Genomic DNA, 13,843 nt, shown 5'->3' with positions numbered 1-13,843 from the left:
CTGATCGTTCATGAACACTCGAGATATCATAGACATTATGACATTTGTCTTATACAAACGAAAATTCAAGAGAAAACATTATGAATGTAACAAAGATCTTGGAAAAAGTTTGTTTCGGAAGTATCGAAGTAATGAAAATAATTGTTAATCGGATAAAAACATCGTCCAAATCGTTTCGATTAATTCATTCTCGTCGCGAAATAATTACTGATGAAATCTGTGCATTAAATTTCTATTAAAAAGTTCAATATTCAAACAATAATTGCCCGTAGAAAATTTTTGTGGCTCTCAGGCAGCATGGTGATTCTCAAACAATCTCTTTAGCTGCCTTTTATTGTAGTTTCAACGGAGATATCTATATAACTTAGAGATTCCGTTCATTAAAGTTTCCGATTCTCCTCGACTCTGGAACAATTTAACGAGTCAGCTGTAAGTGGTAGTTGTTTTCGAATCCGTGCCGGCATTCAAGCGAAACCGAGGAAGAATTGACGGGGGAAAAAAAGAGGAAAATGGACGACTTTCCCTGTTGACGACTTGGACAGCTGAATTGATAGGAGTTCTCCCCGTCTGGCAAACAGGTCGTCGCGAATGTCAATCACGAGACTTTCTCGCCCTGTGGGGAAACTGGTCGGAGACGTTTCTGGGATTACACTCTAAAACTATTTTCATTCTAACCCACCGTGTAAAGTTTGTACGTATTTTCAAACGAAGATTCTATAAACTGACCACTTATTTTATTTTGCAACACGCTGCCTTTTAGAGATCACTAAATTAATGGAGATTTTTATTAGATACTCCAGGAACGACAGCCAAGTCACTTCAGAATTAATAAAATTACCAAATATACTTTTCTTAAGCACAAAGTGTTTTTGGACTAAATAGACCAGTTTTGCCAACAAAAGAATGCCATTTCCGAAAATATGCGTGTAACTAAAATTACATACGTTGAATGTATGTTTATTTACTAAAATATATATTATATATGCTAATCTAGATTTAATGGCAATAGAGTTTAATTGCTTGTAATGTTAGATAATTAACCCTAGTTGCCTTGAAGACACTCTGGGTTAATTATTTTTCGATTATCAACCCTACAATATCAATCCTACGTTAAAGTACCTCAATGTTATACTGAAAAACTACTAGAATGGCGATAGTGTTTAAACATGGATAAAAATGATACCAGAGGAAAATTCACGACAAATGAATCTTTGTAATTAACACTGGTACATGTATTTACAAACGTAAGAAGTTTAACCCTTAACTACAGACCACTCGTCTCACAGACGAATTTGAATTTTGTTTAACTATCACCACCTAGTGGAGAACTTTTCAAGCCCTAGGCGTTTAAGTACCTTGAAATGAATTGTTATTAAAAGTGTTCCAACGCGGAATATTCATCTCCCAGACGAGTGGTCCGTAGTTATATGTTAAAGGAGTCATTAAAAGACCATTATAAGAGGAATTAACTCATTTGTACGAACGACCAGTACCGAGTACAGCAAGGGAACCACTTAGTAAACAGTTACTAACTACAAAAAGAAACACGAGGAAGGTTTCAGTACCAACTATAATAGTACTTGGCCAAAAACTTGAAACATCTCTGGACAACAATTCTTCACAACAAAACTCACGCAAGAAATGCACGGTCACCGTCCCGAAAGGCGTCAAGTAGCGTTCGACAGGAAAGCTTTGCCAGCATTCCGCGAAAAATCGGCCAGTAAACATGTCCGCAGGGAAAAATGCGCCCGGCTGCGACAACCACCGGCATTCTTTACGAGTTCCAAAGAGGGAATATAACGGCGTACTGTCGCGGCACGGAGGAATTTGTGTGCGGTTTTTCTACACCGTGGACGCTGTAATTTTCCACGCGTATTTCAAACTGCGGCGAACGGTTTCGCGCGAATTTAAAAGCGTGACCTCGTACACACACACACACACACACAGACACGACAGGTTCCCGAGGCAGGGTTTCCCAATTTCGGCGGTTGGCCGTCGGGGGATTTAACAAGATTTCCGAAAATTAATCAACCGTTTCGGGTGGTGGAGGAGGGGGCTGCAGGGGTGGTATCCACTTCGGCCCGTATTCAACCCGTTCCCGGATTTATACACGGAGGCACAACAGATGGGTATCGCATGCGCCAGCCGGGGTAAACTGAATCTGGTTGACCCAGAACGACGGGACTTAATATCGTGAAGGCTAGTTAGGTAAAACGCGCTCTAACGATATTTAACTCGACGGAGACGGTGATGAAATTGGTGTATGTGTGTCTACAAATAACGGGCATATATGGTGTGTGTGTGTCGAGCATGTTCCGAATTGTTCGTCGGTCGACGTATTTTCGATAGGGTCTGGGTTTCCTAATGATATACAACTTGTCCCTATTGTAGACCCGCGAATGGTACACCTGTTCGACGGCTGGGCCAATAGGATATCTTTCTATGGCCCTCCAGCCTGTTAATGGTTATTGGGATTCTTGATGGAGAATGGTTCCTGTCGTATCGGAACTGGATATGGTGTCGTTTCTTTTTTTTTCGACAGTATGCTCTTTGGACTAGCTTTCACAGAGGCTGGCGAGGTTATTGGCCCACTCTGACACGGAACAAAATGCCGCGAGTGGACTAAATTTTACTAGTACTTGTACTGAAGAGATATTTAAATAAATTTATAGACTATTTGAGGGGTCTCGTGCAAGAGCGGGCTATGCCATAACAGTAGCGTTGTGAGATATCAAGGATTTTATGAGCTGCAGTGTACATTATAGCAGAGGCAGGAATTTTGTTATGTATTTATAAATTAAGAGATAATAACTAGACATCGAAAGGTGTCCGAATGTATAAAACTCTCGTGTTTCGACATTTTTTGGAAAACCTGTCTTTCACTGGACCTCGCATTTGATTAGAGGAGCAAAATATCTAAATAAATACTAGATGTACGAAGAAGTAATTCGTTATAATACAATGTATCCTCTCAGTGCCGTATTTAGTCAAAATGTAGGAGAATAATGGGAACACATAACGATTATTAGAATGGGATACATATTTAAACTATTTCGAAATGAATATAGAGTTTCACGAAAAATAATGGACTACTCATTAGTATACCTAACGATGAAAAGCATGTATAATTTGAAATACGTACGTTTTCATACGTTGCGTTATAGCAGTGTGCAAAAATTGGCGTCCTTTGAAAGGTAACTCTTTAACACTTTGACCGCCACGTCACTGGAATATGGATGACACGTGCATCGCAAAGATGCTGGATTGTTTAAATACCGTTACAAAATTTTGTATAAAATTAATATCGCAGTATTATTTATAGCAGACTTAATAGCCTCTGTTAACTAAACGCATATATCTTCCGCAATTTATGACTTAAGAAGTGAAATAAAGTATGTCTGGCTACATACGACTTTTTTCACTGTGGCAGTCAACGTGTTAAAGAAACGCTTGTATTTCTAGCTATTTATATATATAGGATAAAGACGTGGAGCAAAGATTTCTGTCTCCTGTATCAAAACCTATAAACCAATATTGATATTCGATTAACATAAAGCCTCAAAGTTAACATTCCGAAAGCAAATGTCTTCCAAGTATTCCCAAAGGCACAATTTCTTCACGTACTCAGACTGAAGTAACCATTGCGGTATACGTCGTATGATTTCGGCCAGAGTCGGTTAAAGACCCACGTTTCTGGTTCCCATTAGTCGAATGGAACACGGAGACTGCCAACACCGATCGCAAATTCAAGATCGTCTTGCTGTCACACAACCAGACCAGAGATTGCTTAAACAGGAAGTATAAATGGTTCCCCAAGTAGGCCGCGAGTATTCTTCCTTACCGGAGAGAAAAAAAGGAAGACATTGGCCGGTTTTATTTACCAGGACTGGAATTTATTACTTTGTACCAGTGTCGTAACTGTGGGACTACGGGCTCGTTCTCATCGAGGCAACGACCATTAGCTTTTACAACTGTCTACATTACTCTATGCCAAATACTTATGTTTCGCAGCGCCTAGCAACTACTTACCGGTTGGATGTAGCCAAATGGTAATTACAGTTACTTGTTCTCGCGTGTTCTAAACTGTAACAGCGAAGAAGATGGTCTCCGGCTCCCCTATAGTCTCTGGTTGATACGTTGCTGCGGATGTGTGCCTGGCGTTCCGCAGTTTCCCTAACAGAAAGCTTTTGGCTCCCCCCCCCCCTTTCTAACCGTACGCCTGGGACCCTTCGCAAATCAGCACGCGGGGTAGACGAATTCACTCGTTCTTACGAGCGGTGGATCAAGAAACATCCCCTCTTTCTCGCCTCGAGTTAAGTTACTGTTTATATTTGGGATAAATGTTTGGCTGTTCCGTGAACACCCGTCTGTCAATTTTCCATTAACAGTTTCCTACGTGAAGTTTTAACGATCAGTTCGGTACTCAAATGGAAAGCGTCGATTTTCCATTAACACTTTCCTATTTGGAATTTTAACGATCAGTTCGGTGCTCGTTGAAGAAGGGGTTGGTTCTTTTAATTTTCTTTTGAATAAGATACTGAAGACGAAATTGGTACGACGCGCAATTATAATTTGTTACTGCGATTGAGACGTTTACTAATAAGTTTCTGACTTGGAAAATTGTTGGGTCTAAAAAATCTGTTAAATGTAAGTATTTAAGTTCAAAACGTTTCCGAAGACAGGGGTGTAATCTATAATGTATTTTTCAATTTATATTGTATTCTTATTTACTACTTGTTTTGACAATTTCTTTCAGTTTTTCGATTAATTTCTTGTACCAGTTATGTACAATTTCGATTATTTTAACAAAAAAGAACTTTTCAAACTGTTTCCAAATGAATTTTGTTTTCGGAAGTTTTTCCTCGATACAGAATATTTTAGCCATCTAAACGAATAATTATCTGACGGAGCAAGAACTAATTAACTGGCCAGTTGCTATAGAATTATCCAGTCGATGTAGCATACTTTTTTTTACAGGTCCGGTAAAATGTAATGAAAAATGGACATTGTCCTCGTTCCTACGTTTCTTCGGTATTTCTCACAGAACAAAAAAGAAAACGACGAGTAACTTACACGGCAAACCTATTCATTCCATATATAGAAAATAATACTTGTTCACCAAATGAAACGATTTTTCCTTCGTACTGGAGAAAGGTAATAAAAACACTGCTCGAAATGTTAGAAACTTTCATTACAATAAGTCAAAAGTATAGAATAAAAGTTTTTCATTTGAGACTCCGTTTTCGAGAAAATCAACTTTACCCTATATACATATAGAGGTTAATGTTTTATAACAATTACAGTTCATAATCGCAGAATTTCGTCATTGACACCTAAATAGTAATTAGACGTCAGATTTTATGCAGTATGAGTATAGTTAATACAATAATATGAAAGACCGCCGTAATTGCGACAATTACATTTTTACAGTTTATCCTAAAAAACCAAACAGCGTATGAAATTTTCACTAATTCTTTTTCACATTTTACGATATTGTTCGCATTGCTAAATTCCTCAATTTCTAACACCTAATCGAGAAAGTAACTACATCGTACGTAACAGAACATTGAAATTCTATCGTGATCAGCGGCAAACAACTTCCAAACTAAAGGCCACGATTAGGATAAGGAGCAAAAAAAGCCGATCAACCCAGGGAACTAAGGCACTCGAACCTCCAATCTTCCCATCGAGCCCCATCAAAAACGAATGTTCTCCCCGTACAAGAGCGGGCACTTTAAAATACTATCTCCAGATACCCCAAGGGTCCCTCTGGAAACCTCGTACGTCTAATTTTCACCTCCACACCTCGATCGACCACCTCCTTAAGAAGAAAAAGACCAAGAAACAATTCCTGCAGGAAGCTAGAAGAAGAAGACGATCGAACGAAAATCCACCGAGGTGGATAAAGCGTAGGAGATCGAAGCCCACGGAACATCGAGTCGGGGAGAGGATGGGGTAAACGTTGGGCTCGGGAAATTAGATTGTTAAGATTTAATCGGACACAGAGGCATTTTAACCGTCCGCGTTCACCCTCCTGCTAGCGTCATACAGGATCGCAAGGGTTGGGGTGGCGACGCCGCGGCTGGTGAATCGCGGGCGAAAGAGGGTAGGGGTAGGTCGAGATTTAAATTACACGGACTTCCTTGAGCCTCGGTTGGAAGTCGTCGGGGGAAGAGGGGAGCCACGCTGTCCTGGCGAGATAGCGGGGATCGTTAAGATTTCTGGCGGATTCCGTTCGTCGGAATTTCATTTGCGACTTCGTCGAGTTCACCTTTGCCCGGTCGTCGTAATTTAATCGTCGATGCAATTGGCAGTGGGGGAGGGCAAACGGTTTGAAAAGGAGATGGAGGAGAAGGTGTACCCGCCCGTTTAAGAAAAGCCTCGGCCGAATTCATTACGAGGCGACGACGATTAAAGCGAGGAGACTCAGAGCTATTTAACGGAAACAGCACAAGCCGATAGTTGGAAAGGTTTCCAGTCCCGAAAGCTCTCTCACACCCCTGTGAACCCTCACACCACAGATCGTTCCGCAGAACGGCGCCCGTGGGACTTCGACGGGGCTCGATTGTCCGTAAGACAAACTGCGGGACAAATTAGCGGGATCGTGGGAGGAGGGCGATCGGTGGTACGACGCGAATTGTATCGACGAACGTGCGTGTGCGACGACCAAGGGGGGACTGGAAAGATGGGCTGGTCCGATGGGGAGGCTGGCAATGTGCTCCTCCCCGCGCGAAATATATTAGGTCGTTTCGGAAGAATTTATGTATTTTCCTGTGTACAACGACCCCGTGCTTGGAGCTCGGAGGTTCTGGCGGATCGTGGATAGTGCAGCGATTTCTACGGATCTATGGAAGCTTCTGGTATGATTAGTAGACAGCGGATGTTTGTGCGGTTGTGGGATGTCTTAACTTTGAAAACGCTCTAAAATAGAGGCTCTAATAAAGTTTAATACTATTTGTACGTTGTTATTAACGTAGTAAAAGCTCTAGTACGGTGTTCAAAATTCTGGTCCGTTTTCATTTTTAGATATTGGTACCGTAAGTTACGGTAACTTTGTACTGAATGAGAAAATTATCATTGTCGATGTTGTAGCTCTGCGGATTGTTAAGTTAAGCTGATTCTTACGTGAAAAGGTATTTCACGTAAGAAAAAATACCTGGGGAATAGCTGCCGAATGGAAAATGATAATTTTCGGACTTTGGGACAAAGTTACTGTCGGAGTAAAAGTTACCCCAACTTACGGAATCGAAAATTTGGAATTTGCATAAACTACCACAGACTTTCGTAAACAAACTTTTTCCGTGCCTTTAAAAATTAACGAGACATTCCCGATGAACAGAGTACATCTTATACACCGCAAAAGAACAAAATAGATGTACACCGACCAATAAGACAGAGGTGTTCGTTTCAGCTCCAATCTTTTCAACCCCCGTCAACGCCCGCGGTCGAGGACAGTCCTCGGCCGACGTCGTTACGATAAATCTCACCGGCGGTGTTTTGTTAGCGTGGAACAACAGAACGGTGGATTCGGAAGTAATTAAAAGTGCCCCGGTCGCCGACCACCACCACCACCACCACTCGCTCTCTCTCAGTTCTCTCGCCAACCGAAGTGAATAGAATTCTTTTCGCGGGTCTGCAACCACAAACAAAATTTCCACCCTCCTCACCTCATTGTACCGGCTGTCTCGTGTTGAATCGCTGTGGTATATTCTACGTTGCGTAAGAAGCAACCAGGGGGTGGTACGTACCGGTCGACCGAGAATAAATCGGTTCGCTTGCTCGGCAGAATTACTCCGTGTCCGTATAAAGGGTAGACGATCCGCATTTAAAGCGAACCTCCCCGACCCCCATTCACCGACAACCGGGCACTCGCGCCCGCGGAACGATCCTCGCGCGGAAAATGACAATCGCCGTGTGCTGGCGCACCGTTGAAAAGAAAAACTACAAGGGGGTGGAGGTTGGGGAAAAGGAGGAGAAAGGAAACGAGCACAGTGGACAGAGGGGAAATAGCTGAAAGGGTGACAGCAGAGGGACCACGAGGAAGAGTCTCGTGGAAGGAAGAAAATAGGGGCTGGTGTAGCTCTGACTACGTAGCGATACACTCGGGGGCTGGTCTTGCATTCTTCATACGACGTTGTAACGACCAATTTATATACAGGCTGATTCAAAAGGTCACCGCCGAACTCGAGGGGTTAAGCTACCTTGGAGACCCGACAATCGTATGTAAGATTCAGAATTTTTTTGGTGAAATTATAAAATAAATGAAAAAACTGTTTCGAGGGCTTCTTTCTACATGCCTTATAGTGTACGAAAAAGTTTTGTAAATACTTTTTTTTAACCATATGGCACCACTGGTGCTCTTTCATTCTTGCAGCTTTTGAAAGGACCCTCTTCACGGTTTGCAGTACAAGACCTGTATGCTTTGACCAAAATTCTCTTTATCTGTGTCATATTTTTTACAGAATTGCATTGGGATTTTATGATTCATTGAACAATTTTCTGAAAGAAACTCCCTTCATTGTTTCCATGCGGCACGATAGCCCCTGAATCGAGAGTTACTACTAGTAATACTAGCTTTAACAAAAACAAAGAATTGCACACAACTTTGCAAATATTAAATTTTTTATCCATGTTTATTAGGATTTCTTTTCATTGTTTGGCGAGTACTATCTATCCCACAAGTTACGAACCCTTTTTTGTTTCACCCTTGCACGTATACAGGGCGAACCACGAATCGTGATCAGTAAAGACTACTCTGTTATTAGCAGTCCGATCGAAAATGTTTTTATCAGGTATAGCATCGTTTCAAGACAGCTTGAACGTGATTATAGGAAATTTTTTGTCAACTCTTTTATTTCATGATTTTTCAAGGTCCTTTTCAATTTTTTGCAAATATACCTATAATTTTTGTACGCCTATCTATTACAGGATTTCAGGACGAATTCGGTAAGTATCATAACATAACAGTATTCCTTTTCTTTTTAATTAAATTTTTGAAAGAAAATTGACGATGACCTTGAAGAATCATGAAAAAAAAAGAGTTGACAATAAATTTACTATAATCACGTAAAAGCTCTCTTGAAACCATGCTATACCTGATAAAAACATTTTCGATCGGACTGCTAATAACAGAGTAACCTCTACTGATCACGATTCGTGGTTCACCCTGTATACTCTACGTACGGCTACCTCGTATAAGTGAGATCGTGATAGGGTCAAAAAAAAAAAAAAAATGAACTGGGTCTAGACTCGAGCAAACAAAAGACAAGAGGAAAAACAATCTCTCCTACCGATCGAAGAGTGAAGGGGGATGGGGGGGGGGCAGAAAACGAAAAGAAGAGCTCGGTGTCGATGGAGAATCGCTACAATGGAATCGACAGCTCGATGCTAGGAACCCCCAGATCGTATTTCACGTCACAGCCAGAGAGATCGCGTGCGCGCCGCACACTTCGAGATCGTCCTCCTCGCACACGCGTGTCGCGCCCCGAACGCTGAAAAGGATGCTGCTCGCGGCTGGGTAGAACAAGCCTCCTGGACCCGTTTTGCTCTCTCCATCCTCATCCCCTCGGTGACGCCCGCGGAGTCGTAAAGCCCCCCGTGGATCGTCGGAAGAAAAGAGGGGAGGGGGGCGCGTTCAATTACCCGGGTAGATACGGTTTTTCCGCGTCGGGTTTCCTCTCCTGGACGGCGATAGAGGGCGGAAGCAAAAAATTCAATAAAGTGCCGATGAAATAAGCCGACGGGAAACGACGGCGATTTGTTGTAAACTGGGCGAGAAGTAGTGGAGCAGAAAGAACGGTACCGTGAAAGTGGGCCTCGCCGAGAGGAACTCGGTGCTCATTCGAGCGGCGTTAACACGATTATCCATTGACACAATTATTCGTCAAGTTCATTAAATTTCTATTATGGAAACGCCTGTTCGTTTTACGGGCCGACGGAACCCCCGACCCTTCCAGGCGTCGTCTAGCCAGTCACTCCATCTCGCGAGTTCAATGCACCGATGGATAAGAATCCTCTTGATTGCGCCTTCGAATCATCTCGCTTCGCACCCCCTTATTCTCTCTATCTCGCTGTCGCGCCTTTTCACGACCTATTTCGCTACTCTCTATCGCTCGGCTCTTCACGGACGGTTATGTCTTTTTGTTGTTTTTTCTGTTTTTTTTTTTTTTTTTTTTTATTATTTTCGTTCGTTCGTTTGTTCCCTCTGTCTAATTTTTTTCTCGTTCGCCGCGCCCGGCACATCCGTTTGTTTGCCGATGAGATATATTCTCGGTTCGCAAACGTACACCGACAATTGAGCTGTTCAATTCTGCGTCGGGCAAATAAATAGTTTCGAGGACAAATATTTTAACCGCACGTGTATCGGGGCAAATAGTTTTCAGGACAAATATTTTAACCGCTCGGTTGACGATCCCGTGTCATTCAGGAACCGATCTCGACACGTCTGACTTTTACTGGTGGTGTTCACGCGATTTTTTTTTTTTTTTGTTCACCCCCGACGCATCACTCAGTTTGTCCTGTCCGATTCGGTTTCGTTGTCGGTTTCGTCGGGGAATGAAATCGACCTGAACATGAATCGATGGAAACGATCGATCGATGAGAGAAGGTTCGTGTAACCGATGTTTAATACCGTTAGAACGTTACAGACTTCCTGGGCTCGCGCAATGGTCCATGCAAACAAAGCTGCTTCGATAAAGCTCCTTGTAATCAGGACTTCGAGTGGAGACTGTATCAATACAATAAATATTGAGGAGTTCAATATGTACCCTACTTCATGATTCCGATACTGCGGAGCTGGTCGATGAATCTGATTTTATGGTATACGTGGGTCGATTGTACGGCGGGAAAAATTGTCGGACTTTACATATGTATACGAAGTTGAGAAATACGATGATTCATGTATTCGTTTATATATCGTTTAAATTACAATGGAGTGTATAAATTTTTATGCAATCTGTATTTACGTATCCTCATCATTCTTACTTTTATCATAGTTTGGTGATAAATTTTCTTTGTTGAGATAAGATTCGTACTTTCGTACGTTAATCTGATGAAGTAAATGTGACAGCCTTTCATGAACGAAGTGAGTGACTGTATTATAATTGTTTGTATTTCGAGTAGTGAAACATTGTATAATTTATGAAATAACGTAATTCAATATTTTAATAGTCACGGTCTGTTCTTTTTCGAGAAAACCTGTCACAGATTTTGAATTCATAAGAAGTTGAAACTCGGAAAAGGGAAAACCTGTATTGTTTATGGAATAACGTAATTTAATATTTTAACATTCAAGCGAGGTGCGAGACAAAGTTGACGGGTCTGCCTTTGAAGATCCGAAGCCGTTAAATTCAGGGGCTCGTAATTATCGACACATTCATTACAAATATTTATTTAATTGGAAATTCATTCAATCGTGGTCCTTTGTCAATGTTAATACAAATACTCTCCAGGAAATTGATGTGCTCGCTGTCATTATCTCCAGACATTATACCAAAACATTTTAATGTCCCGAATCTATATGAATCACGAATCCACGAATTAATCATAATATATCTACCTGAAATTAATTAAACGAGCCAACGGATACGAGACAGAATTTATGAACAAAGTCAGACAATCCACCCTGAAACGACGTAACTAATTTAACCGTGGGAAATGCAACTCTAAATAACACAAAGCCACGTGTAACGCACGTCGACGAACATTAAACGAATACGAAATCATTTAATTAACCCGTGAAACAGAACTTTGCAAGATTTAAATCTCGTGCACGGGGACAGCCGTCGTCAACCTGATAAAGTTCTGCATGTCAGCGAGCGATTATTACTTACAACTTGACGTGTAATCTCGCGCACAACCTTCGAAAAGAAAAAGTAAAAAAAACCACAGACTTTCGTGTTACAAGCAAAAAAAAAAACCACCCGCAATTCGGTGCCTACGTCCCCCGTCCTCCCCAGTAACGAGACAACCCCCCCGTATGTACCTACCCCCTGGCGTGCGTACGTTCACTTTTCATTCTCTCCTCTGCCTCTCGCCCTTGTTTTCCTTTTTTATACTTTCCACTCCGTAATCAAAGTAGTCCGGTCGATACGCATCGCGCCACGTAAAGCGAAGCGAAATTACAAAATTTCACGGAATCCGGCCAAAGCAGGAGGATTGGTCGAATGGGATGAGGGATGGGTTACCGATAATCGACGGGACCCGAGTGTAATCCTGAGTTCGCGCAGCTTCATTTCACCTGTTCATTTTTAATTGAACGTCCACTCCGTCGGGGAACCGATTTCAGCCAATCTCGTCTGGATTTCGAGGAACTTCCTTCCTACCCCCTCCTACCACACCCCCGTCGACGACAAATACGTGTTACGTCGAGGACGGTGCGACGTTGTCTACTTCCCCGATCTCTAGACCACCCCACTTTATATATACGTTTTTCCTCTCTACACAACCGCGTGCAACGTTCCCTCCTACCTTAATACCGCAACTGAAAAATGCAGAGCATCATGGAAAAAAAAATCCTCCACCCTCTTTTTCAAATCTGAAACAACCTTGCACAGAGAAGGGTAGTATGGTCGTCTGATCGGAGACGTAAAATCTCGGGCGCGATTCACGCACAGTTAAATTAAACCGTGTTTCAATCCCCTCAAAGAGATCCTCTGCACGCTCTCATTCTGCCGGTTAAACAACCCCCTCGTGCAGCCCGACGAATCGTATTTAAAATTCATGCCCCGCGATCTCATCTACCTCTACCCTCCTTCCGCGATACCCGCGACTCAATCTCATTCTCCCCCCCCCCCCCCGAGAGTGCAAAATAACAGAAAGGAACATCCCCCTAGGAAACTAACAGGTGTATCAAGACTGGTTCTATAACACTCTATTACGATCTACCCCCTAAATCCCGAGGAGCACGTTTCCGACCACGTTGTAACGTTCTAATCTACTGGTTCTCCGATCCACGGCACCTGTCACACGCACATGGCGCAAGGAACCCGGTTAGTTAACAGGTCGATCCACGAATAACAGAGCAACGGCCGGAAGAATCGTGGAGTCAAACCACTCGACGAAAGAGGATCGTGTTCTCCGACGGCGAAAAGGGTAACGCGTGGGTGAATCAAAAATCTCGTGACACGTTTTTCCGGTCCACTCACCCACGATGTAAGCCAGCAGCAGAATTATCAGTTCCATCGAGGCTCCTCTCGGCGATGGTCACACAAACACGTTGCTTCTTACTGTCGACGATCGTCCTGTCGGTGGTGGTCGTGGTTACGCGGCCGGCGCGACGCGTCTCTTCGCATGTTTCTCGCGCGTGTCTGTGTGTTTTCCGAATTCTTCTCACTGGTCACCGGGGGATATTCCGCGATCTTCAACGAAACGTGGGGGTAGGGAGTAAGGGTTGCACGACGACCGTTCCCTTACATAATACCGACGCGATCGACGTGATCCTCTGATCTCGGTTGTTATCGAGGCTTCGAACTACCCACACGGTAACTGCACCTCGTTCCCCGGTGCGGTGTCCGCGCGATCTGCAGACCTCGGCGCACTATCTTCCGGCGGTGCTCCCTCGCAGGCTTCTGGCCTCGCGCAGAATCAATTTCCTCGCAAAAGGACGTCGAGGAAGGGCTGCGAGTGCGCTAGCGCCAGCCACTGACCATCGCGCACGCGCACTCCTGACAACACGTTCCAAAGGAGAGGGGGGAGGGCACTGTCTGCTCTTGTTGCCTTTCGACGGAGAGAAGCGTCGCGGGGTGGATCGGTCCCCGCGTGTGTCCGCTAAGCCTGGAGACTGTGCCAGTGAAATCTGGCCCACCGATAGATTCCAAGCAACCCCCTCCCTTATTCCCCCTCG

The 13,843-nt window shown here is 43.2% G+C and overlaps 1 protein-coding gene across 1 annotated transcript in view; it reads right to left on the bottom strand.

Annotated features, from left to right (window-relative positions):
* LOC107187647 (cell adhesion molecule 3-like) overlaps window positions 1-13,182 on the bottom strand; it is a 40,208-nt gene extending 27,026 nt beyond the window's left edge. Inside the window, exon 1 of the mRNA XM_015575789.1 lies at window positions 13,146-13,182. Within this exon, the coding sequence (XP_015431275.1) occupies window positions 13,146-13,182 (37 nt within the window). The remainder of the gene's footprint in view (window positions 1-13,145) is intronic.
* Window positions 13,183-13,843: the final 661 nt, after the last annotated feature.

This window comes from Dufourea novaeangliae, unplaced genomic scaffold (assembly GCF_001272555.1).
Source record: "Dufourea novaeangliae isolate 0120121106 unplaced genomic scaffold, ASM127255v1 scaffold101, whole genome shotgun sequence".
NCBI lineage: Eukaryota > Metazoa > Arthropoda > Insecta > Hymenoptera > Halictidae > Dufourea > Dufourea novaeangliae.
Note: the sequence above shows the minus strand (reverse complement) of the source record. Positions and strands in the feature narration are given on the sequence as shown.